The sequence below is a fragment of the Pyrus communis genome, chromosome 10 (genome assembly GCF_041283825.1).
Source record: "Pyrus communis isolate YQ-2024b chromosome 10, ASM4128382v1, whole genome shotgun sequence".
In the NCBI taxonomy this organism is placed as follows: Eukaryota; Viridiplantae; Streptophyta; class Magnoliopsida; order Rosales; family Rosaceae; genus Pyrus; species Pyrus communis.
In genome coordinates this window covers 19964311-19990655 of record NC_142574.1, presented here as the reverse complement: position 1 = coordinate 19990655, position 26345 = coordinate 19964311, and the positions used below count along the sequence as shown (strand labels likewise).

At 36.9% G+C, this 26345-nt stretch overlaps 2 protein-coding genes and 1 pseudogene across 2 annotated transcripts; 2 read left to right on the top strand and 1 right to left on the bottom strand.

Annotated features, from left to right (window-relative positions):
* Positions 1 to 263: 263 nt before the first annotated feature.
* On the bottom strand, positions 264 to 2437 carry LOC137728318 (UDP-glycosyltransferase 74E2-like; annotated as a pseudogene).
* Positions 2438 to 6869: 4432 nt separating this feature from the next.
* LOC137728317 (uncharacterized) lies at positions 6870 to 12661 on the top strand. Its single transcript, XM_088678086.1, has 10 exons — positions 6870 to 7545; positions 7676 to 7960; positions 8024 to 8122; positions 8588 to 8639; positions 9255 to 9549; positions 9647 to 9967; positions 10095 to 10214; positions 10719 to 10863; positions 12251 to 12348; positions 12536 to 12661. Exons 1-10 carry the CDS (start codon positions 6870 to 6872, stop codon positions 12659 to 12661), a joined length of 2217 nt encoding a protein of 738 aa, XP_088534212.1.
* Positions 12662 to 15681: 3020 nt separating this feature from the next.
* LOC137728316 (disease resistance protein At4g27190-like) lies at positions 15682 to 16797 on the top strand. The gene has a single exon (XM_068467135.2). It carries the CDS (start codon positions 15682 to 15684, stop codon positions 16795 to 16797), a length of 1116 nt encoding a protein of 371 aa, XP_068323236.2.
* Positions 16798 to 26345: the final 9548 nt, after the last annotated feature.

The following is a 26345-nucleotide window of genomic DNA, read 5'->3' as shown; positions in this document are numbered from 1 at the left end:
TAGAAAAGTCAAACTCTGATTCCAATCCTATAAAGCCGTGATCCACAATTCATGGAATAGCCTTCTCTAGTTTAGACTAATACAATATTATACATTAATTACAATATATTCTTAATACTCTGCACATGATTAATTATTGATCTCGTAAACTTTGCAAATTTTACAAAACATAGATTGTGTTTTTATTTATTTATTTTTTTTTTTTTTGTTGGAAAAAAATCCATTGCCGGACTACAAGTTCATTGAATTGCACAAAAAAGGTAACCGGATAAATTAAAGAACATCCATTTGTATTCCCAAAGACATGAAACGCGTCCTCTTATTTTTCAAACACCAAAAGTAAACCTAGTTGTATACTAGTTTTGCAATGAACTCATCGATATTTTTATCAGAACTTCCACCTTCACCCACTGCCGTTGTAGCCAACATTTTCCACTTCAAAGCGTTCTTTCGAATTTCCATCCCTCTATCCCCTTCCAATATTTCCCTCACACAACGTGCTATTTCTTCTTGTCTCACTATTCCATTCTCATCAGCTGAAGCTGTAAGCCCCATTTTCCACACATCCATAATAAACCTGGCATTGGTGCTTTGGTCAGTCCACTGCGGCACTGCCACCATTGGAACACCCAAACTCATAGCCTCCAAAGTAGAATTCCAACCACAATGTGTCACAAAGCATCCCACAGCCTCACGTGCTTAAACCTCCAACTGGGGGCACCACGAGACCACGAAAGCCTTCTCCGATGTCTCCTCTACAAATCCTTTTGGTAGCTTAGCCGCTTCTTTTTCTCTAACCACCCACAAGAAGTAGCATTTGCTCCTCTTCAAACCCCAACTCAGTTCCTCCATTTGCTCAGCTCCAAGTTCTGCTAAGCTGCCAAAGGACACATAAGCTACAGACTCTTTTCGCTTTGCATTTAGCCATTTCATGCAGGCATTTGGATTAAAAAGACTAAGCCATATTCTGTGTCTTCTTCGCGCCGCTTATCCAAGTACTTGGATGGTATGGTTGGTCCGATAGTCCTCAATAGCCAAAATTTTGCCATCCAATCCACCACCTATGTATGCACAAACAAATCAAAACACCAAATATATATAATCTTGGAATTAAATTTAATGTCCATAAGCTCAATTAAATTTTGAAACTTAAAAAAGGAATGGGAAATCTCTCTCTTTTTACAGGAATTCAGTTTCATTTCATCCGGAAAACGCTCTCTTTTCCTTAAACAATGTCTTTGTCATTGATCCAATAGCGTTCCATTAGATAGGAACAACTTTGATAAATACTGACTTTCAGTTTGAGTAGAATGACAAGAAAATGCATTAGATAATGAACTATTAGTTTTATGCCATCTCTGGCGATGAATCAACAATGCGAAGAATCTATCTCATGTATTCTTGATTGTTTTGTACTCAAGAAAAAAGGTTAAATTGGCTAGTATATCTATCCTCTCCGGGAATGAATTTGGAAAAGAAAAACCATGAAAATCATTTAATTAAATCATGATGTTGCACATCACTATTAAAAATCATTCAATTTGTCAAAAAGTTGCCAGACTACAGGTTAAATGTTCCCTTGTACGGTTCCCGTGCCCAATACTGTATTTGTGTCAATTATTTTTTACGTTGGGCACAATACCTGGTGCTCTATTGAAAAGGCACTGTTGTTTAATATTGTTTAACTAGACACAAACTTCTCATGTGTCCTTAATTTTGTAACTAAAGCCCAGTTTTTATTGTAGTGTATATACACAACCCCAACATGTTTATCAATTACCTCTTCTTCCAGCTCATAAAATGTGTTGCAGAGGATCCAATCAGCTTTGTCAACATTAGAGAACTGGTCATCCACAACCATCTTGAAGAAAGCCGGGTACGACCCAAAAACATGGATGAAAGAAGGCATGTCTGAGGGCTGAAGTGGTGGCAATCCAGGAAGCAAAATTTCAGAGTCAGGAGGCAGAGGAAGTTTGAGCAGTCCTTGTTGGACATGGTAGTAAATGTTGTCCACTGCACAAGACTGAGTGAAGAAAACTGCCCCAACAATACCAAACTTCCTATCAACATCCAGAGGCCAAGGCATGAACGCATCATAAACAATACAATCAACGGGGTTCCCTGAGCATGAAAGCTTTCGGAGAAGCTCGATCAATGTATTTGTCCCTACCTTCTGAAAGCTGTCCAAGTAGGCTTCAATGGTTTCAGCTTGGAGAATCCCACCATCGTCGTAGCCATCGGAAATGGTTTCGAATGCAATAGAGGTGGATGGTGACCTATGCATGGTGCTGTGGACATGGTGAGTAGTGACGAGTGTGATTTTTAGTCCTTTGTGTTGTAGAACCTTGGAGAATTGGAGCATGGGATTTATGTGGCCTTGGGATGGATAGGGCAACACCAAGCAGTGAGCTTTGTAATCTCTCTCTTTCTTCTCCATTTCTGTTTCTTTCCTCTGTCTTTCCTATGTTTTTTTGCTAGGGTTTTCAATTCTTTGCTGTACTCAGCAAGTTATATATACTCGGTATTAATTGTATGCCTCAGTTACCAATCTCAGTCAAAAAACCAGTTTGCGTTTAAACTCCGTCTAAAAGTTGAACGCGAGGGTCACATGCAAGAGCAAAAAAGTACACATGAAATGGCGTATTTTCATGCATGAGAGCTACGAATCCAATTTTTTAATAAAATTTGGGCTATGTACTTTTATTGCGATTGGTATCAGAATCCATCATATGAGTATTTTTTAATGAAATATACACATAAAAGCGCAAAGATACACATGAAATGATGTATTTTTACCATGCATGAGAGCTACATGTCCAATTTTCAAACAAAACTTGGGCATCAATCTCGATTTTTGATCGAGATTGGTAACAGAATTCACCACATGATCATTAATTTTTCTTATTTCATATATGAGCTGAGGGTGATTTGTGCAATTTTCCTGTCAAAATATTTAAAGAACCGAGCCATGCATTGGGTTGCAAAACTCCAAGTGTCAAATATTTGTGTGACGGTGACCATACATATCGGATTAATGAATCTCAAGCTTATGATAAGGGAAAGTAAGAAGCAACAAAACCTTGTATAAGAGAAATTAATATGAGAGAGAGAGTGTGTGTGTGGGAGAGAGAGAGAGAGAGAGAGAGAGAATAAATCCAAAAAATGCCTTCATATGGAAAATATTGGTCAGTGGGCAGAAGCAACAAAACCTTGTATAAGAGAAATTAATATGAGAGAGAGAGAGAGTGTGTGTGTGTGTGAGAGAGAGAGAGAGAGAATAAATCCAAAAAATGCCTTCATATGGAAAATATTGGTCAGTGGGCAGGAAGGCAGTGAATGATGAGTTCATAGCAAAACTGGCTATGTGATAGTTTTGAGTCGGTTGTAGTCAAATGTTCATCAAGTTCAATCTGTGATGTTTTGGTAGATATCTGAAAATTTGCCTACTAGAAGTAATAAGTGTTTCTTCTCAATCATTTGCCTGCATTTCCAAATAGCAAAATGAGTTATGTGCATTTTGTCTGTTCTTTGTTATAGAACAGACACACATAATTTAATGTGGAGAAATTTGAAATCCAGTCTATACTTTTTGTTGACGATAATGATAGTTTTTTTAATTTTATTTAATTTTATTTTTTTCTAGTCGACAGTTAGTTATTTTATATAAAACTGAACACACATTTCATAGCCGAAGTAACTGAATGAATAGTTTTCTCCTTATCGTCCTCTCATTTACCATTGTATGTATAGTTATAGTTAGACTTTGTGGCTTTAGGAACTTGCTTATCCACTATTATATTGTGGGTTGTTCTAAGTTACTTGTCACTTGTCAATTTCACCATGTGCGCAAGGAAATTGGCCACCTCTGCTCTCTCTGCATCAGTAATCGATCTCCTCATATATGATAAATATAGAAGCAAAAATGGAGAACTTGGACCACTTTTCGGGTTTAAGAAATAGAGAACTTAGACTATCTCCAACCGAAGGGTCCAGAGAGCCAGATGGCCGAAAATAGTCCGAAAATCGTTTCCAACCGAAGGCTAGACTAGAGGGCTCGTGGGCCCCACGGAGTTTGAAAGGGCCAAAAGGCCAAGGGCTGGCCCAATGCAGCCAGCCTCGGGCTGGCCATAAAATGAGAGCATTCCTGTCAGATATAACCAACAGGAATATATTTTATATCCGACATGAATGCTTAAACAAATTTTTGAATCCAACGGCTAGTTGACACTAGTTTCCTTACGTAGTTAGAGATGGCCTTAAGAGTGTAGTAGGGCATGATGTGGCAAAAGTACTCATGATGTAGGACAAGAATTGCGTTACTTGGAAAGGGATCGTCTCCGGATTCCTTCCATCTAATCATTCTCATCAAATAATCCGGGCCCTTGAAATTTGATCCAACGGCTAAAAACACAGACCCACTTTAAAAGTTATAATAACTTTAGCCGTTTAATCAAATTTCAAGGGCCCGGATTGTTTGATGAGGAGGATTAGGTGAAAGGGATCCGAAGCGGATCCCTTCCTGCGTTACTTCACATGCAATAATTAAAAGAAGGAAGCAACGAGCAATCAAGAATTGGTAATTCGCGTGTTGATATGTTATTTTCTGGCCATATTTCGAAAGTGGATGTTTTGAACTTTTCGGGTTGTCCAGATTGACGCAACTTTGATTTAACATGTTTGTTTTGAGCCCGAAATATATAGATTCGAAGAGAACGATGAGATCTACAAGATTCATTATGTTGTGATGAGCTTAGTCAAAATTTAAGCGAATTATGTTGTTCACCATGTTTTATTCGGATTTTAATATTTTAGAATGTTTTATATTTTGTTATACATTTATTTCCTTTCCTATTTAGATACCTAGGGTTTACATTATAAATAGCTCATCTTTACCATTAGATTTGTAATCTTCTGCTTATTATCATATGTAGATAACATTATTATGACTAGGTCTATTTCCACTCTGGTGCAGTCAATTATTGATACTTTAGGAGAGGTTCTTGAACTCACAGACATGGGAAAACTCGCTTACTTTCTTGGATTAGAAATTAAGTACAAAACCATGGATATCCTTTTGTTAATCAAGCTAAGTACTAAAAAATTTGACACATACGGCAGGAATGGATATATGTAAACCTTGTTCCACTCCATGTAAACCTCATAACCAAGTGATGTCTTATGAAGAAATATTATTGCCTGATCCAACTTTGTATAGAAGCCTTGTGGGAGCCTTGCAATATTTGACTTCACAATGCCTGATATAGCCTTTGCTGTCAATCCGGTGTGTTAGTTTATGGCAGCTCCTTCAGATGTTCACATGGATTTGGTTAAAAGAATCCTGAGATACTTACAAGGTACTTTGTCTTGTGGATTGACCTATACTGCTGGGACACCAATGGAAATTCAAGGTTATAGTGACTCCGATTAGGCAGCTGATCTTAACACTAGAAGTTCTGTTACTGGTTATGTGATTTATTTAGGGGAAAATCCAATTTTCTAGCTGTCTAAGAAGCAGAACTCTGTCTCTCGGAGTTCCACTGAAACTGAGTACAAACCTTTAGCGCATGCATCGGCTAATATTGCTTGGTTAATTTTGGTTTTGAAGGATATGCATATGTGATTGCCCAATCCTCCTGTTCTTAATTGTGAAAATCAATTTGCCATTGCCCTGGTCTTAATCCGGTTTTTCATTCCAGAATAAAGTATGTGGATTAGGGGTGGACCCGGGGTAACCTGGGCCAGGCACAAATTTAGAGGGATAGACCAGATTCGTTTGAAAATGGAACTAGACCTAACTCGATCGGTTTAAAACGGACCCATTCCTCCGGGTCCAGAGTCCTTTTGTTTTTTTATTTATTTTAATTTTACAACTTTAGGAGATATACAACCACAACAATGAAGCATCCCCGATGAAAATCCGATGCCTAGTAAAGTCAGCTTAGTATTAAAGCTAAGATTGTAACACTATGAATACTCTATTCTCTCGTTTGTATAAGATAAGATCAATTGTAAACTTTCTCTTTCATTGCGAAGAAGTATAGAACCTTTACTTCCCTCTTCAACTCTTTTCTTCTCTTACTGTTATGATTACCACTATAAAACTAATTGACAATATAGTGAGTAGCCTAACTTACTTACAAATCGTTCCAAGATTTCTCCTTTTACCCTAAACCTTCACATTCTCACACGCACTTTCACATGTGACAAATTTTCAAGCCAAATACATGAACAACACATAAATTGGTGTCGTGAAGCACTTGTGGTCGTTGGACTTCACACATGGTACAACCTAGTCTTATATCATAAAGAAGTAGGGGTTTCACCATAAAACCAATTGACAGAATAGAGAGTAACCTACAACCTAGTCTTATATCATAAAGAAGTAGGGGTTTCACCATAAAACCAATTGACAGAATAGAGAGTAACCCAATTTACTTATAAACCCATACACGGTCTATTGAAAGACCTCTGGTTAGTTAGGGTTTTTCTGGATTATCTGGGTAATAGGGTTTGCATCAACCCTATTAGTGTTTTACCTAGTTAATAGCCGTTTGTTTTCTTCTTGTTCTTCTTAACTTGTATAAGGGTCTTATCTTGTTGTCATCTCCTTAATCCAAGGAGCCTAGTTATGTTTCCTATGTCGGCTACATAGCGTGATTCAAGGAGATCTAGGATAGATTCTTGAGTGTTGAGTGTAGTTTGCAACTCACTCAAACTCCTCTATGTATTTGTAACTTATGTTTGTTCTTAATACGATTAACATAATACAAATATTAGAAACTTCAAAAGTCAACATGGTATCAGAGCAGGCATCCCTCTGAGCCTGTCTTTGTATATCTCACTTGTTGTGATTTTCCTTCAGCAAGAATATGGCTGATGAGAATTCAAAGGATGAAAGCACCATTGCTTCTCCTTCTGCTCACATCTCTGAAATGGATATCAATCCAAATCAACGACTCAGTTTAGTGTTACTAAATGAGTTTAATTATTTGCCACGGGCAAGAGCGGTTAGTCTTGCACTTGGTGGAAGATCCAAACTTGGTTTCATCGATGGCAGTCATCCTGCTCCTGGAGTTACTTCTCCTAAATATGGAGGGTGGCTTTGTAAAGATCAACTGGTCATGTCATGGCTGCTTAATTCCATGGAAAGGAAGATTGCTGAAATCTTCAGCTATTCCGAGTCATCTCTCACTCTCTGGACAATTGTGAAGGAGATGTATGGTAATCAAAACAATTATGCACGCATCTTTCAACTCAAGAAGAATATCTCCAACATTCAACAAGAAGGTAAAACCTTTGTACAACATCTTGGTTCTCTGATAAGCATGTGGAATGAGCTGGATGTCTATAGACCTCACACCACTGATCCCACTGTGCTTCTTAAAAGAGCTGAAGAAGATAAGATATTTCAATTGTTGTCTAGCTTGAGCTCAGAATATGAGGATTTGAGAAGTCATATCCTCATGAATCCTGAGCTACCATCATTCACTAGCATTTGTGCAACCATCCAACGTGAGGAAGTAAGAAGAAAAGTCATGAACAGTGGTACAAAAACCATTATGACTGAAGCTAGGGTTTATCTAACAAATGAAAAAAGGAAAAAACCCTCATCTGAAGTGCCTACACTGTGACAACATCGGGCATGTGAGAGATTAGTGCTGGATCCTGCATCCAGAACTGAAGTCGGATTTCATGAAAGATAAAACTACGCAGAAGACAAGTCGAGCATATCCTCGTGCCAACACTACATCATCTTCATCTTTCAATAGTTCTGATCCATATAAACAGTTCACTGCAAATCCTGCTACTCTTATAAATGAGTTCGCAGCCTATCTCCATCAGAAGAAAGGTAGGGAAGATCGAGCTATTGACCATGAAGATGGAAGTGCCACTGCATTGCTTAGCAAGTTTGCAGGGTTTTTGGCCGATGCTGATTGCTTACCTCAACAAGACATGAAAGGTATCGTGAATGCTTTCAAAACTGCTCTTAAAATTAATGAGTTGCATGACTTTTGGGTTGTAGATTCAGGTGCCACAGATCATATGACTAATCAAGTGTCAAAATTGCATAAATTTGAGAAACTTCATAAACCATCACATGTGTCTGTAGCTAATGGTGAAGGTGCTAGGATTGTAGGAAAGGGAAAAATTCACTTGATATCAGACCAAATAGAGTCTATGGCCTTATATGTTCCTTTATTTCCATTCCAACTTCTCTCAGTGGGACAAATCACAAATTCCTTAAACTGTTTAGCCATATTTTCACCAGAAAATGTCATTTTTCAGGATCGTGTCACCAAGAGGAAGATTGGTGAGGGATTTTACCTAGATGGTCTCTATTACATATTGAAAAGCTCTCCCAGTGGATTACAAGCCAAGTCTATATCCATCCATGCCTCCATTCAAGATCATTTTTTGTGGCACCAGCGACTAGCTCACCCTTCTCAACATGTTTTGTCCACCTTGTTTCCTAACTTAGGCAAATAACCAATTCATTGTGAAATTTGCCATATGTCAAAGGTAACTAAACTACCCCTAGGTTCATCTTTGTCTAGAGTTTTTCATCCTTTTGAACTTGTACACTCAGATATATGGGGACCAACTAGTGAGTCTTTTGATGGTTACAAATATTTCATAACGTTTGTTGATGACTATTCAAGAGCAACTTGGCTATATTTGTTAAAATCAAAGAGTGAAGTGATGGAAGTGTTTAAAGATTTTCATAGTCTTGTTAAAAATCACTTTTCCTCTCAAATCAAAACTCTAAGGTCTGATAATGGCACTGAATACAAGTCATGACTCAATATTTGAACAACAATGGCATCATGCATCAAACTAGTTGTGTTGGCATACCTCAACAAAATGGTATTGCCAAGAGAAAAAATTGAGATCTTCTTGAAAAAAACTAGGTCATTGATGTTCCAAATGAATGTACCTAAACGTTTTTGGTCTCAAAGTGTTATGGCAGCAACTTAATTGATCAACAGGTTACCTAGTAGGGTTTTGGGGTTCAAATCACCAATGGAAATTGTCAAAAACAGAAAATTAGACTTGTCACACCTTAAGGTCTTTGGATGCATTTGTTTTGTCCATGTTCAGTCCTTGCATCGAGACAAACTTGACCCTAGGGAAACCAAATGCATTTTGCTTGGTTACTTATCCACACAAAAAAGATACAAATGTTACAATCCACAACTTAAGAGATTAATTGTTTCCAAGGATGTTGGATTTCATGAAACTAACCCTTATTACAGCAAATCTCTGGATCGTACAAGTGAGGGGGAGTATTGCTTGGATATGTTTCCATTGCCAAGAACTGAGACCCTTGCCACTGAAGTCACTCAACCTAATGCAATGGTGCCTGTACATCACACAAAGTTCCTCGCTGAAATTGACAACCTAGCTTCAAGTGATGAGACCAACACTTCTGTTGAAAATGAATCTCTCCACAGTATTGCTCCTGAGGAATCTTCATACGAGTCTCATTCTACTGCACCTCGACACAATCCCATTCGTAAAAGATATGCTCCAGCAAGACTGCAAGACTTTGTCACTTACAAGCCACTCCCACTACGTGTCCTATAAAAAATTGTCACCTAAACACACTGTTTTTCTTTGTAATATATCTGAGCATGTTGAGCCTCAGTCATTTCAAGAAGCAAATCAATCACAGGTTTGGCAGCAAGCTATGCAAGATGAACTGCATGCTTTTGATCAACATAAAACCTGGAGCATTGTGACATTGCCTAAGGGAAATAAGACAGTAGGTTACAGGTGGATATACAAGGTTAAATTCAACTCAGATGGGTCCATAGAAAGACACAAGGCAAGATTAGTGGTTCGTGGCTTTACTCAAACATTTGATGTGGACTACAAAGAAACATTTGCTCCTGTTGCAAAGATGAACTCTGTGAGAGTACTCATTTCAGTTGTTGGTAATAAAGGGTGGCCTATGTATCAAATGGATGTAAAGAACGCCTTTTTACATGGTGAGCTTGAAGAAGAAGTCTACATGAGGTTACCCCCATGTCATCCTCAAAGTCATGAACCTGATAGTGTGCAGATTGCACAAATCAATTTATGGTCTTGAACAGTCACCGAGAGCTTGGTATGCCAAGCTCAGTTCAGTCCTCACAACTGTTGGTTTTAAAAGAAGCAACGCAGACTCCTCATTGTTCGAGCGCATTGGCACTGCTGGGAAATTGGTCATCCTTGTATATGTAGATGATTTGATCATTACAGGAGATAACCCTGACGAAATAACTAGCTCAAGCATTCACTACAACAATGTTTTGCAATTAAAGATCTTGGAATACTCAGATATTTTCTTGGCATCAAAATGGCTACCTCTCACAAGGGTTTTTTTCTCAGCCAACGGAAATATGTTATGGACCTTCTCATGGAAGCAAACATGAGTGATGCTAAACCTGTCCATACACCTCTTGACACAAAGCTCAAACTTAGCTTAGAGGGGCAACCACTTCCAAACATAAGCTATTTATCAGCGTCTTGTTGGTAAGCTGATATACTTGACTATTACAAGGCCTGACATAGCTTATTCAGTAAGCATTGCTAGCCAATTTATGCACTCTCCCACGATGGAGCATTTTAATCTTGTCACAAGACTACTTCAGTACCTAAAAGGTTCAGTGGGTCATGGCATCATCATGAAGAAGAATGAGAGCACTCAGATCACAGGTTATTGTGATGTTGATTAGGCTGGTAACTCTATTGATCGTAAGTCTACAACGGGGTATTGCACATTTGTGGGAGGCAACCTTGTTACCTGGAAAAGTAAAAAGCAAGCAATTGTTGCAAGATCCAGTACTGAGGCTGAATATCAAGCCATGACATCTACTGCATGTGAACTAATATGGCTGAAAGGTCTACTATACGACTAGGTGTCTTCACTCCTCAGTCCATGTATCTTTTCTATGACAATCAGGCAGCAATGTCCATTGCTTCCAACCTTGTCTTCCACGAGAAAACCAAGCACATTGAAGTTCACTGTCACTATGTTCGTGCACAAGTACAATCACAGGTCATCAAAACTCATTTTGTCAAGAGCTACGATCAACTCGCAGACCTATTCACTAAACCATTAGCATCTCCTCAATTTCAACGGCTTCTCGGCAAGCTTGGATCCATCAACCTTCTGGATCCAGCTTGAGGGGGAGTATTGAAAGACCTCTGGGTATTTAGGGTTTCTGTGGATTAGGGTTTCTCGGTATTATCTGGGTATTAGGGTTTGTGTCAACCCTATTAGTGTTTCACCTAGTTAATAGCCGTTTGTTTTCTACTTGTTCTTCTCAACTTGTATAAGGGTCTTATCTTGTTGTCATCTCCTTAATCCAATGAGCTTAGTTATGTTTCCTATGCCGGCTACATAGCGTGATTCAAGGAGATCTAGGATAGGTTCTTGAGTGTTGAGTGTAGTTTGCAACTCACTTAAACTCCTCTATATATTTGTAACTTGTGTTTGTTCTCAATACGATTAACATAATACAAAGATTAGAAACTTCAAAAGTCAACACGGTCCTTCCTTCTATTACTAACATCATCTTCATGTTCGATTACAACTCTGGTGATTGGCTACCTTACCATGAAGACGTTTGTTCTATCATTTGTAGCTATGGGACCAACTGTTAATTTCCAAATCACATTTTCAATGAAAAGGTATGCACATGACTCGAATTCTATGCCTACAAGTTTTAGTTGTTAACCATTGTTGGTACTAATAACATTCAAGAGTAAATTGTAGCAATGGTCCCTTAACTTTAATCAAATTGGAGCAATGGTGTCTCAACTAAAAATCCATTATCATTGGTCCCTCAACTTATCAAAATGTGTAGCTATAGTCATTTTCATCAATTTCGTCAAAATTTTGTCAAAATAAGTTATGTTGGAATAACCATTTATATAATAAGGGTCCCTCAACTCATCAAAGTGTGCAATTATGGTCATTTTTGTTAACTACGTCAAATTTTTTTTCAAAACGAGTTATGTTGGAAGGACCATTGTTACAATTACGTTAAAGTTAAGAGATCATTTCTCCTGTTGAATTAAAGTTGAGGGACCAATGGTAATGGATTTTTAGTTGAGGGACTATAGCTGCACATTTTGATGAGTTGAGGGACCAATGGTAATGGATTTTTAGTTGAGGGACCATTGGTCCAATTGAGTTAAAGTTAAAGAACCATAGCTACAATTTACTTTAACATTCAATGTAGTTTTCATGTTGATTTTCCAGCTCTGAGGACGCTAGAAATTCGTGATATGGACAACTGTTATGAAGTAGGCAGCTTCTGCCTTACTCCTTCTGTGAACTTAGAGACCTACATGTATACGGTTGAGATTCGCTGACTGGAAGAGATTTTTGAGTCCATAGGTCAAATACCAAGGAAGAACACGCTGCAACACTTTCTCATTTGGGCGAAACATCTTCAATTTCCCAACCTCAAATGATTCAAATCAGGGAGTCCAATTGAATCCGAGTCTTTCAATTAACATCATTACACATTTCTGGTTGTGGCAGTTTGGAGTTTATGTTCTCTCCTTCCGTTTGCCAGAGGTATATATGGTGAAGCTCAAAGGTCTATCCATAATTTACTGCAAGAAGATGGAAGTGGTAGTTGCAAAACCGCTAGCGGGTGAAGAATAAGAGGATAACAGCTTGCTCCCTCAGCTAAGTTCTTTGGAAGTTGGCGCTCTACCAAATCTCATAATATTTTCTCAAGAAAAAATGTACTTTAGATTGGCCATCACTTGAAGAGTTAAATTGTTGAAGAATGCCCTCCTACAAAGAGATTCTGTGTAGGTTTCTTAAGGAGCTGAACGACAGTCAGAAAGAAACTCAACTGGACTTTTGGACTCATGAAAGGTCAACAATTGCATTTCTGTTGTCCAGTATACAATTTCCAAGTTATATGTTGATTTCTGCCTTCTAGAGTTATAGGCCGAACAAATCCACCATTAACATTAATGATGTTGAATATCTCAAGTTATTGAAATTATGAGATTTGGTGATATGGTCACACAAAAATTCTTTCTAGGATACCAAGCTACAAGCTGATAAACTTATAGGTCCAACATGGCAACATTATCTATGTTATCCCAACTCTGTTAGGAATGTCGATACTACAAGATAGAGAATGCACAAAGTAAAGTAGAAAATGGACACCAAGAATTTATGTGGTTCGGCAATTTATGCCTACGCCCACAAAATAAGGATCAATCTTCACTATATGAAAAAGATGAGTACAACAAGAGTAGTCTTACCAAGCCAAAGACAAATCTTGATGGATACAAGAAAGTATAACACACACTTTCTGTCGCTCTAAACTTCACTCACAATGTGTGGTGGAACACTCTCACTCTCACTTTTGGAGTGGAACTCTAGCTTTGGACTTGATCCTTTGCTACTCACTTCTTTCTTGACTGGTTACATCACTACAACATCACACCCATATTTATAGGTGAGGGCTTGGCATTCTATTAGTTTCTAGTTCCTTCTACAAATCTCTAACTTAGATAATTTTAGACTAGTCACAAAATTGTAGCTTCTAGATCTTTCCGTTTGCAACCAAGGAAGCTAGTAATTTCTAGCTTCTTCCACCAACTTAATAACTTGCTAGAATCGTCTAGCATGCTCCAGCCACCTCACTTACTTACTAGGATAATCTAGAACATTCATCATGGGCTAGACCATATACAAAGAAACTTAACCATATATTACTAGGTGTTGAGTTTTATCACAAAAGTGTAAGACTGTGAGGACAAAGTCCCGTATTGATGAGGGACCAAACCATGCAAGAGCTTGTAAATAAGTTGGGCTACTCATTATATTGCCAATTGGTTTTATGGTCGAACCCTAACTGCTTCATGGTATCAAAGCAGGTTGGGCCACATGTGAAGCCCAAGGGGCACACGTGCTTCAAGTCACCTCGTTCGTGTTGTCCATGTGTTAGATTTAAAATTTACCACAAGTGATGGGTCATGTGATTTTGAGGACAAAGTTCCACATTGGTAAGGGACCAAACCATGCAAAGGCTTATACGAGGTTTGGTTATTCCCTATATAGCCAATTGATTTTATGGTGAAATCTCAACTTACTTCAAAAAGGCATCAATGATATTACTGGTGAAAACTCATTTATTAATTGTATACTATTTTGTCATATAACCAATGTGTCCAACTCAAGCCACTTTCTTCAAAAATGCCTCGATAATATTACTAGTAAAAACTCACATATGTCAATTGTATATTATTTTGTCATATAATAGATATGAGATCCTATTCTTCAATACGTGCCACTAGCTATAAAAAAAATACACTAAGAGGACATGGTTTGTGCTAACAAAACTTTAGAATGGTTTTCAAATAGGTCATAGGATTTTAATTTTCTTATTCGAGATTTCAGAATTGCATGAATGTATTGTATACCCTTGGATTTTGGTTTGGTCAGTCGTCTCTTCAACCCAACTAATTTGAAACTTAATAGGCAAGGGATTAATCCTGGCCCGCATGACAACTAATTCTAATAATAATAAAACTAAATTCTACGATGTATTGTATACCCTTGGTTTTTGGTTTGGTCGGTCCTCTCTTCAATTCTAACATTATGTTTGGATGAAGAAAATAAACTTAAAATTTGGATACAAGTTAGAATTTATAAATTGACATGCACTAATTCTCTTGTTTGGATTCATAAACATATAAATAGGTGTCATTTCCCAATTTCTATGATTGAGAGTTTAAAAATAACAAATTTTGTATTCAATTCTATTCTTCTTTTGGGTTAACCAAACAAAAAAATTCACAAATTCTTGAAAATAAAATCCCGTCATTTCAATTTCCATCATATTAAAATTCCGTAGCAATCTTAAATTTCTTCATCCAAACATAGAAAAGTTTCAAAATTATTTCAATTTATACCTTTTGTTGTGTTAAACTTTTGTTAACTGTTAACGGTTGGCATGGAAAGTGCATGACATGTGGGGGGCATTTTTGGAATGCAAAAAATTCGGAGCTTAAATTAGTTTTTATTTTTAACAAATGATATTTTTTTTTTATATTTTTTTTTTATCAAACGATATTATCTACACTAAGGGATGATGAAGTAGGCTAAATCTCACAATGAACTAGCATAATATGGTTTAAATTCGTTTTTATCAGTCAACTCCACATAATTCCAAACCCTTAGACCAAATCCCAGTCGTGTTTATTTCTTTCCTTTGCAGACAATATTAATTAACAAAAATTCCTCCAACAAAATGCACCGCGCCATGAATTAGGTTTCGTATAATTAATTGTTAGTTGTCTAGAGAGCCTTGGCTGCTACCTTTGACTGCTAATACAATGACATAGACATACTTTGACAAGAATCTTCCAACAGAGCCGTGGCTAATTACTTTTCAAATTCATGTTTGTTCGTACAATAAAAAATATAAACTGCTTGATTTTGAAAATGTAGACTGTAGACTTGACTAGCCACAGTTTACTTTTTTTCTTTTGCTGACAAATTAAGTTGATTTTGTGATAATACTCTGCATCAAGAATGTATCTCTATTTAGCAAACCATTCAACGGAGGGAGGTGTACACCGTATAATCAAATCGATATTGTTCTTTACCAGCTGCTTATTTTCATTCTTCGTTTCTGTCATTCTATGATCAAATCTGTTATGGCTCGTGACGGGGCTAGCTCCTCGAGAAGATCCAACTTTACTGCTCCACCAGCAGCCATGAAACTTTCCGAGCGCTTGGAATACAGATTACCGTGTACAAGGGAGGTCTTGAGGGCTCTGCAGGATGAAAATATCAATTTGATTAGCATTGATTGTGGGAAAATCAACAGAGGAGATACAGTAACGACGAAAGAGTTCATGATGAGAGTCAAGCAGCAAGGTCTATTTGAAGAAGTTGTCATGACTATTGCGTCCCTTGATCCGAACTTGAGACGAATACAAGATGAGATTGCAGATAATCTAGAACTGAATTTGGGAAATGGGAGTTTGTTTGAACGGGCAGAGGTGCTGCGTGCTAGAATGTCCAAAGACTCTAGGAGGTTGCTTGTAGTATTGCTTGATGTCCGGAAAATGCTTGATCTTGAGGCCATCGGAATCCCTTATGGATCAACCAACGGAAAGTGCAAGATCATCTTTATGTTGGGACTCCTGGATGCATTTAGAGTTAGCATGAGAGCTCAAAGTAGCTTCCATCTGGCCGGAACCAAAAAGAGTTTCCCCATTGGTGTTTTGCCAGAGCAAGAAGCTTGGAGTTTGTTTAGAGAGATGGCAGGCAGTTCGATTGAATCTCCTGAGCTACGTGTGGTAGCACAACAGGTTCTGACTGAATGTGCTGGTTCGCCACTTGTAATTTCAGCTGTTGGAGGAGCACTGCAGAACCAAAGCAAGCAAATGTGGGATGATGCACTTAGACAACTAAGAAATCCTTGCCCACGAGACATTCCAAAAACGATACAAGAAGTGTATCGGAAAATAAATTTGTGTTACGAATGTTTAGGGAGTGAGGAAGCAAAATCATTGTTTCTATTCTGCTGCATATATCCGAAAAGCAGTAATATATTGGTCCATGATTTAGTGAAATTTGGGGTTGGACTTGAGCTGTTTAAAGGCATCGATTCAAAGAGGCAAGCAGGAAAGTGTGTGGAGACATTGATTGACATACTCAAAAGTAGTTTTCTGTTGTTAGACAGTGACAAGGAAGGATGTGTAAAAATGCATCATATAGTGCGCAATGTAGGCTTATCAATAGTAGCTTCAAAGGGGTGGTATTGAAGGGTGGGCCTTTAAAATAAGGATTTTGGGTACACATATACATTCAAAACCAGTGATCACCATAGTGATCTATTGGTTAAAGATATTTTAAGTATGTTGTATTGATTTGCGAGGAACTTGTAGCTCAAGTGATTAAGAAGTATTTACTTATGTATTCGTAATTTATGTTCGAATTCTGTGGATGACGAATTCGTTACCAATTTATTTCTTCACTTGTAGGTTTTATTAGTTAATTTCACACATTAAATTGGTCCAACAATTCACTATCAGATTACATGAACAAATTAAGGAGGTTTTGTTTATGAATGTTTTCAGTTTACAACCCATGTTCTCATTAGATTTCAAATGAGGCCACAAAGAAAAATTCAAGGTTGAAAGTGGGTACCCAAAACTGCATTTTATTTGGAGAAGTTTAAGTTTTGTTTTGATTTCAATTCAGTACTAGCCAACAACAAAACCTCAAACTTATTTGAAATTGTCAGCAAAGCTCCATCTGTTAATAAATCTTTAAAAACCATTGGCAGTAAATCTTTTACTCCTCCGCCTATTCAAGTGGAATCTGGTATGCTAGCCTGTCCACTGCTCCAACATGTTTCTTCCTGGACTTAGGCTTCAAATTCCCGGGAAAATTAAACTTTGATCCGATAGAGCACCAGTGGCCTCTCTCTCTGCAGCTTTGACATCTTGAGACATTTAATTTCCACCGTCTTCTCTATTTCTTCTGCAGCAGACTTGTGATTACTACTCGCGGTGGCCCTACGGACGATAGTCTCAGGTAATGCTTCCCAACATTTCAGTTATATCCCCAGCTCTGTCATCTCCGGTAAACCCTTTTCCACTGCCACAAGAATACGATACCCGATTGATTTATTTTCTCCACTGTTTCCGATTAAGGCCATGGCATCATTTTACTGACTCAGTTCTTAGGTCATTTACTATTTCCAGACTAGCGAACGGTAACATTGCCACAAGTAACATGTGCATGAACAAAATTGACCACTTCATGGTTGGCCTAATATTATTAAGAACATTGCCACAAGTAACAATGCAACTATTGATCATAGGTATACCCTCTTCGGCATCAGATAAATCTCTCCGGCCTGATAATTCACTTTGGGTTATCCGAAATTCAATCATCTTTTCTGCATCCTCATGCAGACCATGCAGTACAGCTCTGTTGGAACTTGTGTGTTTATGAGGGACCTCCCAGCCTCACATCATCCATTCTTCTTCCAAAGATCCACTTTATAAGTGTGTTCCCACACTTATGGTTTGAAAAGAATTGGGCTAAAGCCATGGACTTTGGGCCTTAGACTTGGAGGGTTTGGATGTATATATTAAAAGTCAAAGATGGGCTCTTGGGCTCGGATGGACGAAAACACAAGTTACGTTTTTTATTTTTTGGATTCATTTTTTTCCGAAAGGATAAAACTGATTGAACAGTTACGTTCAGTTTTAAAAACTGATAAGCATGAACGATTACATTTGTTCAAGTTATGCCATTATATATATGGCAATAAAATCAGAAACTCGATCATCAATTTCGTTTTTCTTTCTCCATATTTCGAAAAGAAACGCACAATCAATTCGCCAAAAATCCAAGTTCGTGTGCAAGAACTTGGATTAGATAGTTGTATCCTGCAAGATAGACGTCCATTGAACTACTGCACTGGTGTAGGGGCGTATTTCTGTTTTAGGAGATTGCTACTGCAAGCTCTATCTTCCTAACCAAGTCAGTGTTTTGTGATTTATTATTCAGTTTTATTAATTGTGATTTATTATCCTTGTGAAATTTCTATTCGAAATAAACTGTGCAATTGTTATATATTATATACTTGACATTTGATTGGTTTCCAACAATTTAAGACAGAAATATGGATCAATCAAATGTTGGTGTCGTCAAGCAACACGTTGAGAAACCTGAGAAGTTCAAGGGAGTTGATTTCAAACGTTGACAACAGAAGATGTTGTTCTACTTAACAACTCTGAACTTGAGTCATGTGATTACTTCTGAGGCCCCCAAAGCACCAGAAGAGGGAGATATTCCTGCCGAAATTCGCAGGCTATAGAAGCCTGGACTAACAGTGAATTTCTATGCAGGAACTACATTCTGAATGCTTTGGATGACGCTCTGTATGATGTTTATTCATCATATAAGACAATGAAAGAACTGTGGGAGTCTCTGGATAAGAAGCACAAGTCTGAAGTGGCAAGTTCCAAGAAGTTTATTGGAAAATTTCTAAATTACAAGATAAGTAACACCAAGTCTGTTGTCAAGCAAGTTGAAGGACTCCAAGTGATTGTTCATGAGTTAGATGAAGAAAACCTTGGTCTGAAAGAAGGTTTTGTGGTTGGCTTTATCATAGAAAAACTACCTTCGAATTGGAAGGACTTCAAGATTTATTTAAAGCATCTAACTGAAGACATGAGCATGGATCAGTTGATTCTCAAACTGTGTGTGGAGGAGGATCATCGCAAAAATGAGAAGTATGATGTCTCATCGCTGGAGGCAAAAGCCAATGTTGTGGAAGGAGGTGACTCACACAAGGCAAGGCACCATCAGAAAACAAAGGTAAGGATGTTGTAAAGAAAACAATGACTGCTGTGAAAGGGAAAACCTTCAAGAAAATCAAAGGATGTTGCTGGGTTTGTGGAAAGACAGGTCATAGGGCAAAGGACTGCCGCCACAAGAAGGATCAGAATTCTGGAAGTTCCAATCAAGCAAATGTTGCAAAAGACACAGTTGTTGCTGTTGTCTCTAAAGTCAATTTATTGACTAATTCAAATGACTGGTGGGTTGATACAGGAGCAACAAGGCATTTGTGTGCTGATCAGAATTTATTTGTTACTTACCAATCTGTTGATGGTGGAGAAAATCTGTACATGGGAAATGCAATTGCATCTGCTGTTGCAGGGAAGGGAAAAATGACGCTCAAACTCACTTCCGGAAAAGAGCTTTCACTCACTAATGTTCTGCATGTTCCTGATATTCGCAAGAACCTAATTTCTGGATCACTTCTGAGTAACAAAGGTTTCAAAATTGTGTTTGAATCTGACAAGTTTGTAATCACCAAAGGTGGGGTGTACGTGGGAAAAGGGCTACCTAGCTGAGGGGCTCTTCAAACTGAATGTACTTTCTGCTAATGCTATTAATAATAATAACAAGCCTAGTGTTTCTTCTGCTTACTTGATTGAGTCCTCTACATTATGGCATGCAAGATTAGGCCATGTTAATTTTCGTTCTCTTCAAAGAATGGTTAACTTAGGCCTATTGCCTAAATGTTCCGTGAACAAAGTATCTAAATGTGAGATGCACATAATCTAAATATGCAAGACACTCATATAAATCAATGGAAAAATCCAACGAAATACTTGGGTTAATCCATAGTGATCTTTGTGATTTCAAATCCACACCAACTCGTGGAGGAAAGAACTATTATATCTCTTTCATTGATGATTGCAGCAAGTATTGTTATGTCTGTTTGATTCATAGTAAAGATGAAGCTTTAAACATGTTTAAGACATTTAAAGCCGAAGTCGAAAATCAACTAGACAAAAGAATAAAAGTCTTAAGATCGGATAGAGGTGGTGAATACGAATCTAATGACTTTGCAAAATTTTGTTCGACACATGGAATAATACATTAAACAACAACACCATATACTCCTCAACAAAATGGAGTGGCTGAACGGAAAAATCGTACATTGAAAGATATGATTAATTCCATGTTGAACAATTCTGGTGCACCACATAATTTATGGGGTAAGGCACTCCTTGCTGCAAACATGATTTTGAACCGAATTCCACATAAGAAGACTAATCAATCTCCTTATGAAATCTGGAAAGATAGGTTACCTACATATAAAGCCTTGAAAGTGTGGGGTTGTCTTGCAAAATTCCGAAGAGACAAAAACTTGGACCAAAAACAGTGGATTGTATATTTATTGGTCATGCCAATAATAGTTCGGCATATAGATTTTTGGTTCATAAATATGAAATTGCAGACATTCATATAAATACTATACTTGAATATGCAAAAGCTGAGTTTTTTGAGGAAATTTTTCCTTATAAAGATAGGTCATATGTTTTGAACAAAAGAGTACATGAGGTTACTACAAGAAATGATGACGATAATCATGCTTCAACTTCTAGAGTTCAAAGCCAAGATTTGGAACCACGGAAGAGTAAAAGAGCAATAATTGCAAAGGATTTTGATCCTGATTTCCTCACTTTTGTGACTGAAGAAGAGCCTTAAATTTATAAGGCTGCATTAGAATCATCTGAAGCACCTTATTGGAAAGAAGCTATTCAAAGTGAAATAGAATCCATCATGCAAAATAATACATGGGAATTGGTTAATTTGCCTCCTGGAAATAAACCAATAGGACACAAATGGATTTTCAAGAGGAAATTGAGACCAGATGGTACCATAGACAAGTATAAAGCTCGTTTAGTAGCCAAAGGGTGTCGTCAAAAAGAAGGACTTGACTACTTTGACACTTATTCACCAGTAGCTAGAATAACATCAATAAGGTTATTAATAGCTATAGCGTCTGTATACAATCTCGAGATACATCAAATGGATGTCAAGACCGCATTTCTAAATGGTGAATTAGACGAAGAAATATATATGGAACAACCTGAAGGTTTTATTGTCAAAGGTCAAGAAAAGAAAGTTTGCAAATTGATTAAGTCATTATATGGACTTAAACAAGCTCCTAAGCAATGGCATGAAAAATTCGATCATAATATGATTACGAATGGATTTGTAATCAATGAAAGTGATAAATGCATTTATGTTAAGCAAACGAAAAATGCTTGTGTTATTGTATGTCTATATGTTGATGACATGCTTATAATGGGAACAAATAAAGATGTGATTAACTCCACAAAGGAAATGCTAAATTCTAGCTTTGATATGAAAAATATGGGATTACCTGATGTGATTCTTGGAGTTCGAATTCTAAGGAATTCAGATGGATATGTCCTAACTCAATCACATTATGTTGAAAAGGTTCTAAAAAGGTTTGGACATTCTGATTGTAAACATGCAGTAATTCCTTTTGATCCCATTCATAAACTTACTAAAAACAAAGAAGATAGCGTATGTCAATTGGAGGTATACCCAAGTTATAGGTTGCTTGATGTACATTATGAATTGTACAAGACTTGATATTGCTTATTCAATAAGCCAACTAAGTAGGTATTCAAGTAATCTTGGAAGAGATCATTGGAATGCTTTAATAAGGGTATTAAGATACTTAAAGCATACAATGAAATATGGTTTGCTTTACACTCAATATCCCCCGGTATTAGAAGGATATAGTGATGCAAATTGGATTTCAGGGAGCACAGACAATAAATCCACAAGTGGATATGTATTTACACTTCGTGGAGCAGCTGTGTCATGGAAATCGTCCAAGCAAACATGTATAGCACGTTCAACAATGGAATCAGAGTTTATAGCCTTAGATACAGCTGCTGATGAAGCTGAATGGCTTAAACATTTTCAGGAAGATATTCCATTATAGCCCAAGCCTGTGACTACAATATGTATACATTGTGATAGCATGGCTGCACAAGGTCGAGCCAAAAACGCTGAATATAATGGGAAGTTGAGGCATATAAGGCGACGACATAAGACCATTAGACAACTACTCAAGAATGGAACTATTTCCATTGATTATATTAAATCTAAGGAGAATATTACCGATCCTTTGACAAAAGGCCTATCCAAGGATCAAGTGGCATTTACATCGAGGGGAATGGGTTTAACGCCAACTCAATGAATTCTAACTTGACGGAAACCTAACCTAGCTGATTAGAGATCCCATGGTCTAGGTTTAATAGGCAAACTAGTTGAGGAAAACTCAAAGTAAGAAACACACAATCTTTACTCATTCTTATGATGGAAAACAATGTATTGCCTGTAAGACGAAGAGGGTGAATAACTATTCTTAATAATGCTAATATCTTATGGTTAAGATGAATAGAACAAGATATTCTTTATTAGCATTACCTATATGAGATTGATGTGGGGTCGCATCTTTGAGAATTGGTCTCGCTACAATTCTCTAAAGATCTCATGAAATCAGGATATGTTCAGGACCAAAATGAACACAATCGTATGAATTGACGTGTGTCAAGATGTGATATGTGTGATACTTATTGTTTCGATTTACTACCAAGAATGATCAGTTCAAGATATTAAATTCACTGCTTCATTAGGTAAATCCGATAAGTACTCACTAGAGACGATTCAAGTCCAAAAGACACCTATCCCGATGCGTATCATATCTAAGTTCTCTGGAAAGTTGTTACTAATTTAGTAAGTATCTTATTTTCTATTCAAATGTGGGGTATTGCTAGAGTTTGAATAGAAAATGTGGGGTATTGTTGGAACTTGTGTGTTTATGAGGGACCTCCCAGTCCCACATCGTCCATTCTTCTTCCAAAGATCCACTTTATAAGTGTGTTCCCACACTTACGGTTTGAAAAGAATTGGGCTAAAGCCACGGACTTTGGGCCTTAGACTTGGAGGGTTTAGGTGTATATATTAAATGTCAAAGATGGGCCTTGGGCTCGAATGGACGAAAAACACAAGTTACGTTTTTTATTTTTTGGATTCAGTTTTTTTCCGAAAGGATAAAACTGATTGAACAGTTACGTTCGGTTTTAAAAACTGATAAGCATGAACAGTTACATTTGTTCAAGTTATGCCATTATATATATGGCAATAAAATCAGAAACTCGATCATCAATTTCGTTTTCCTTTCTCCATATTTCGAAAAGAAATGCACAATCAATTCGCCAAGAATCCAAGTTCGTGTGCAAGAACTTGGATTAGATAGTTGTATCATGCAAGATAGACATCCATTGAACTACAACACTGGTGTAGGGGCGCATTTCTGTCTTAGGAGATTGCTACTGCAAGCCTCTATCTTCCTAACCAAGTCAGTGTTTTGTGATTTATTATTCAGTTTTATTAATTGTGATTTATTATCCTTGTGAAATTTATTTTCGAAATAAACTGTGCAATTGTTGTATATTATATACTTGACATTTGATTGGTTTCCAACATGCTCTTCCCCCAAAAGTAAATGAGCCAAGCTGTACACTTCAGCAACGAAAAAATATATTTGTCAGCTGACATAAGATATGTCTTCCATCTTTTTTCTTAACACAAAAAATAGAGACATCATAACAAAACGGGAAAGGATTTAGGCTTTGTAATTCAAGAGGAAAGGCTTTTCTGCTCCAAAAAAAAAAAAAAAAAAAAAAAGGAAAAGCTACTGACCACTTTTAAACTATAATTAGTATCCCCCTCTTCGGTAAGTTTTGCAGGAAATAGTAAATGTATCTTCTCTACAATTTGTGTAAGATGTTAACTTTGTGATTCTGTTGCACATATTAAATTTTAACAATAATTTGAACTTACACTACTAGAATTATGGCTACATGATGCTAATGTTGGCACACTACTTGAAATTGGTTACTGTAGACATAAAGCAAGCACTCTTAGCTAGTCAACCTCATGTTTTCACCTAACCTCGGCCAGGAAACAAAATTGGTCGAAGTTATACAAGTAATTTTAGAACTTAGATGTTTTATGAATAACAATACATTTTTTTGTCCATGATGCACTGAATATTATGAGAAACCAGTTTTATTAAAAAAGTTAATATGTAAAAGAAAGAAAAAAAAACTCCAGAATAGGGGTTAGATAATACAGAAAAATACCTCTAGAAATCGTTCTAGGTTTACGTTCGCTCAATTACGCAAAACAGTATCTTCAACCTTAATACAATAGTAGTGAAAAAGTTGGATGAACAAAACTGGATACGATTCAAAATTAGAAATTGGGAACAACCCTCTAGAGAAGCCAAATCCATCAAACCAATTTCAACTGAAACTTTACTCTCAATGTATCCGTCCCTGATGCGGGTGCGTAATTCCCGAAGTAGCCTACCTTTCTCTAGATCGACACAACAAAATCAAGCTTTATGATTGCGAGAAATGAAAATTAAAATCAGATATAGAGATAGACACACAACTTTCATTGGTATAACTGTAAACTAAACCAGCTAACCAATATCGTAAGGATCCTCTTCACCTGCTTTGTCTTCTTTCTCTATTCTACAATCCATTGTGTTTTCATCCTTTTCTTTTCTATGATCCTTAGCCCTTTTCCGCAACAGAAAAGCAAAAACCTGATTTTCAACATGGGGATTCTCCACCGGGAATGGAGAGAGTTAGGAGAAGGGAAGGGCCTCATAGCTCCTTACTATAGGTGATTCAGGGAAACCCCCACCATTTTTTATCAAAATCTGACTAAGAAGTAAGGAAGACCACTGCGCATGCATCGATGCTGCCATATGTGGAAATAAGCCTAAGCAACACAAAAAGGATAAAGCGGAGTGTGAAAATCAATACATTGAATAACTCCAATGTTTTTATAAATTCACATAAAAGAAAAAAAATGAAAAACGGCGTTCAGCCATTCGTTACTTCCGCACTGTTTATTTTTATCGTTCAGTTCTCCTCTCATAATCTCGTTTGTTTAATTCCAATATAAAAACAAAAATATACAAAAAGATAAAAATAAAAATAAAAAAAATGTACGAAAATCACTTTTGGAAGAAATACATACTCATGAACATCAAATGACGGGAACGAATCTACTAAGCTTTGTTTTTTTATCTTTTGGGCGAGGGAGTTTTGTTGCTGCGGCAGCAAGAAAGGTACACCATGTGGAGGCAGTGGCTGCTCGCGAGGCTTTGCTTCTGGCGTCACAAAGGGGTATTCAAAATTTTATTATTGAAAGCGATTCTGATGAGTCCATATTATATTTTAACTTATTCTTAATTATAGTTTATTGGTTATTTTGGTAGAATTTTGATACTTTGTTATGTATTTTCAATGTAGGACATTTGACTTCCTCTAGAGCAAAAAGTGAACAAATGGATGAATTTTGGAGTGATTCCAATTGTAAGATGTTCGTGAGTCTTTCAAGATGATTGTATCAAAGTTTTAGATTTTTCTACTAAGCCGTTTGACTGTGGCAATGAAATAAAAGCATAGCGCGCAGCTTTCTCGAATTGACATTTTTGAACGTTTTGGGTATTTGGAGGTCAAGATGTCATATTTTGAGGAAGATTCCCTCTGAAGATTTGTTAGGGACGTCTCAAGCTTTAAAAAAAGACCTTTTGTGACCAAATCGGAGTTGATTTGGAGTATTTATCAAATATAACCAAAAATTAACCATTAATTTCAAAAATGTCACTTTTTATAAAATCTTTTAAATATATCCAAAATTCCACCTAAATAGACAAAAATACCCTCAAATTTAACAATAAAATAAATTAAAGGCCTTTTAGCCGAAATAGTTCGTAACATTGACATAACTCCTTAATTTGGTTCTTAACAATTAATGATAATCAATAGTAGTGTTCTTGAATTTGTGTATCGTGAATCATTTTAGTTTTTCTTTGAATTTGTCCATCATGATCATTTTAGTTTTTTCGTGAAAAATCTATCAATTGCTCTGT

Excerpts from the sequence above, each read along its gene's own strand:
- LOC137728317 (XM_088678086.1), top strand. The coding sequence starts at position 6,870 with ATGGCTGATGAGAATTCAAAGGATGAAAGCACCATTGCTTCTCCTTCT. Across the intron at positions 8,123-8,587 it reads GTCTGTAGCTAATGGTGAAG|ATATATGGGGACCAACTAGT; the intron begins GTGCTAGGATTG and ends TTGTACACTCAG. Across the intron at positions 9,968-10,094 it reads GGCCTATGTATCAAATGGAT|TCACCGAGAGCTTGGTATGC; the intron begins GTAAAGAACGCC and ends GGTCTTGAACAG.
- LOC137728316 (XM_068467135.2), top strand. The coding sequence starts at position 15,682 with ATGGCTCGTGACGGGGCTAGCTCCTCGAGAAGATCCAACTTTACTGCT.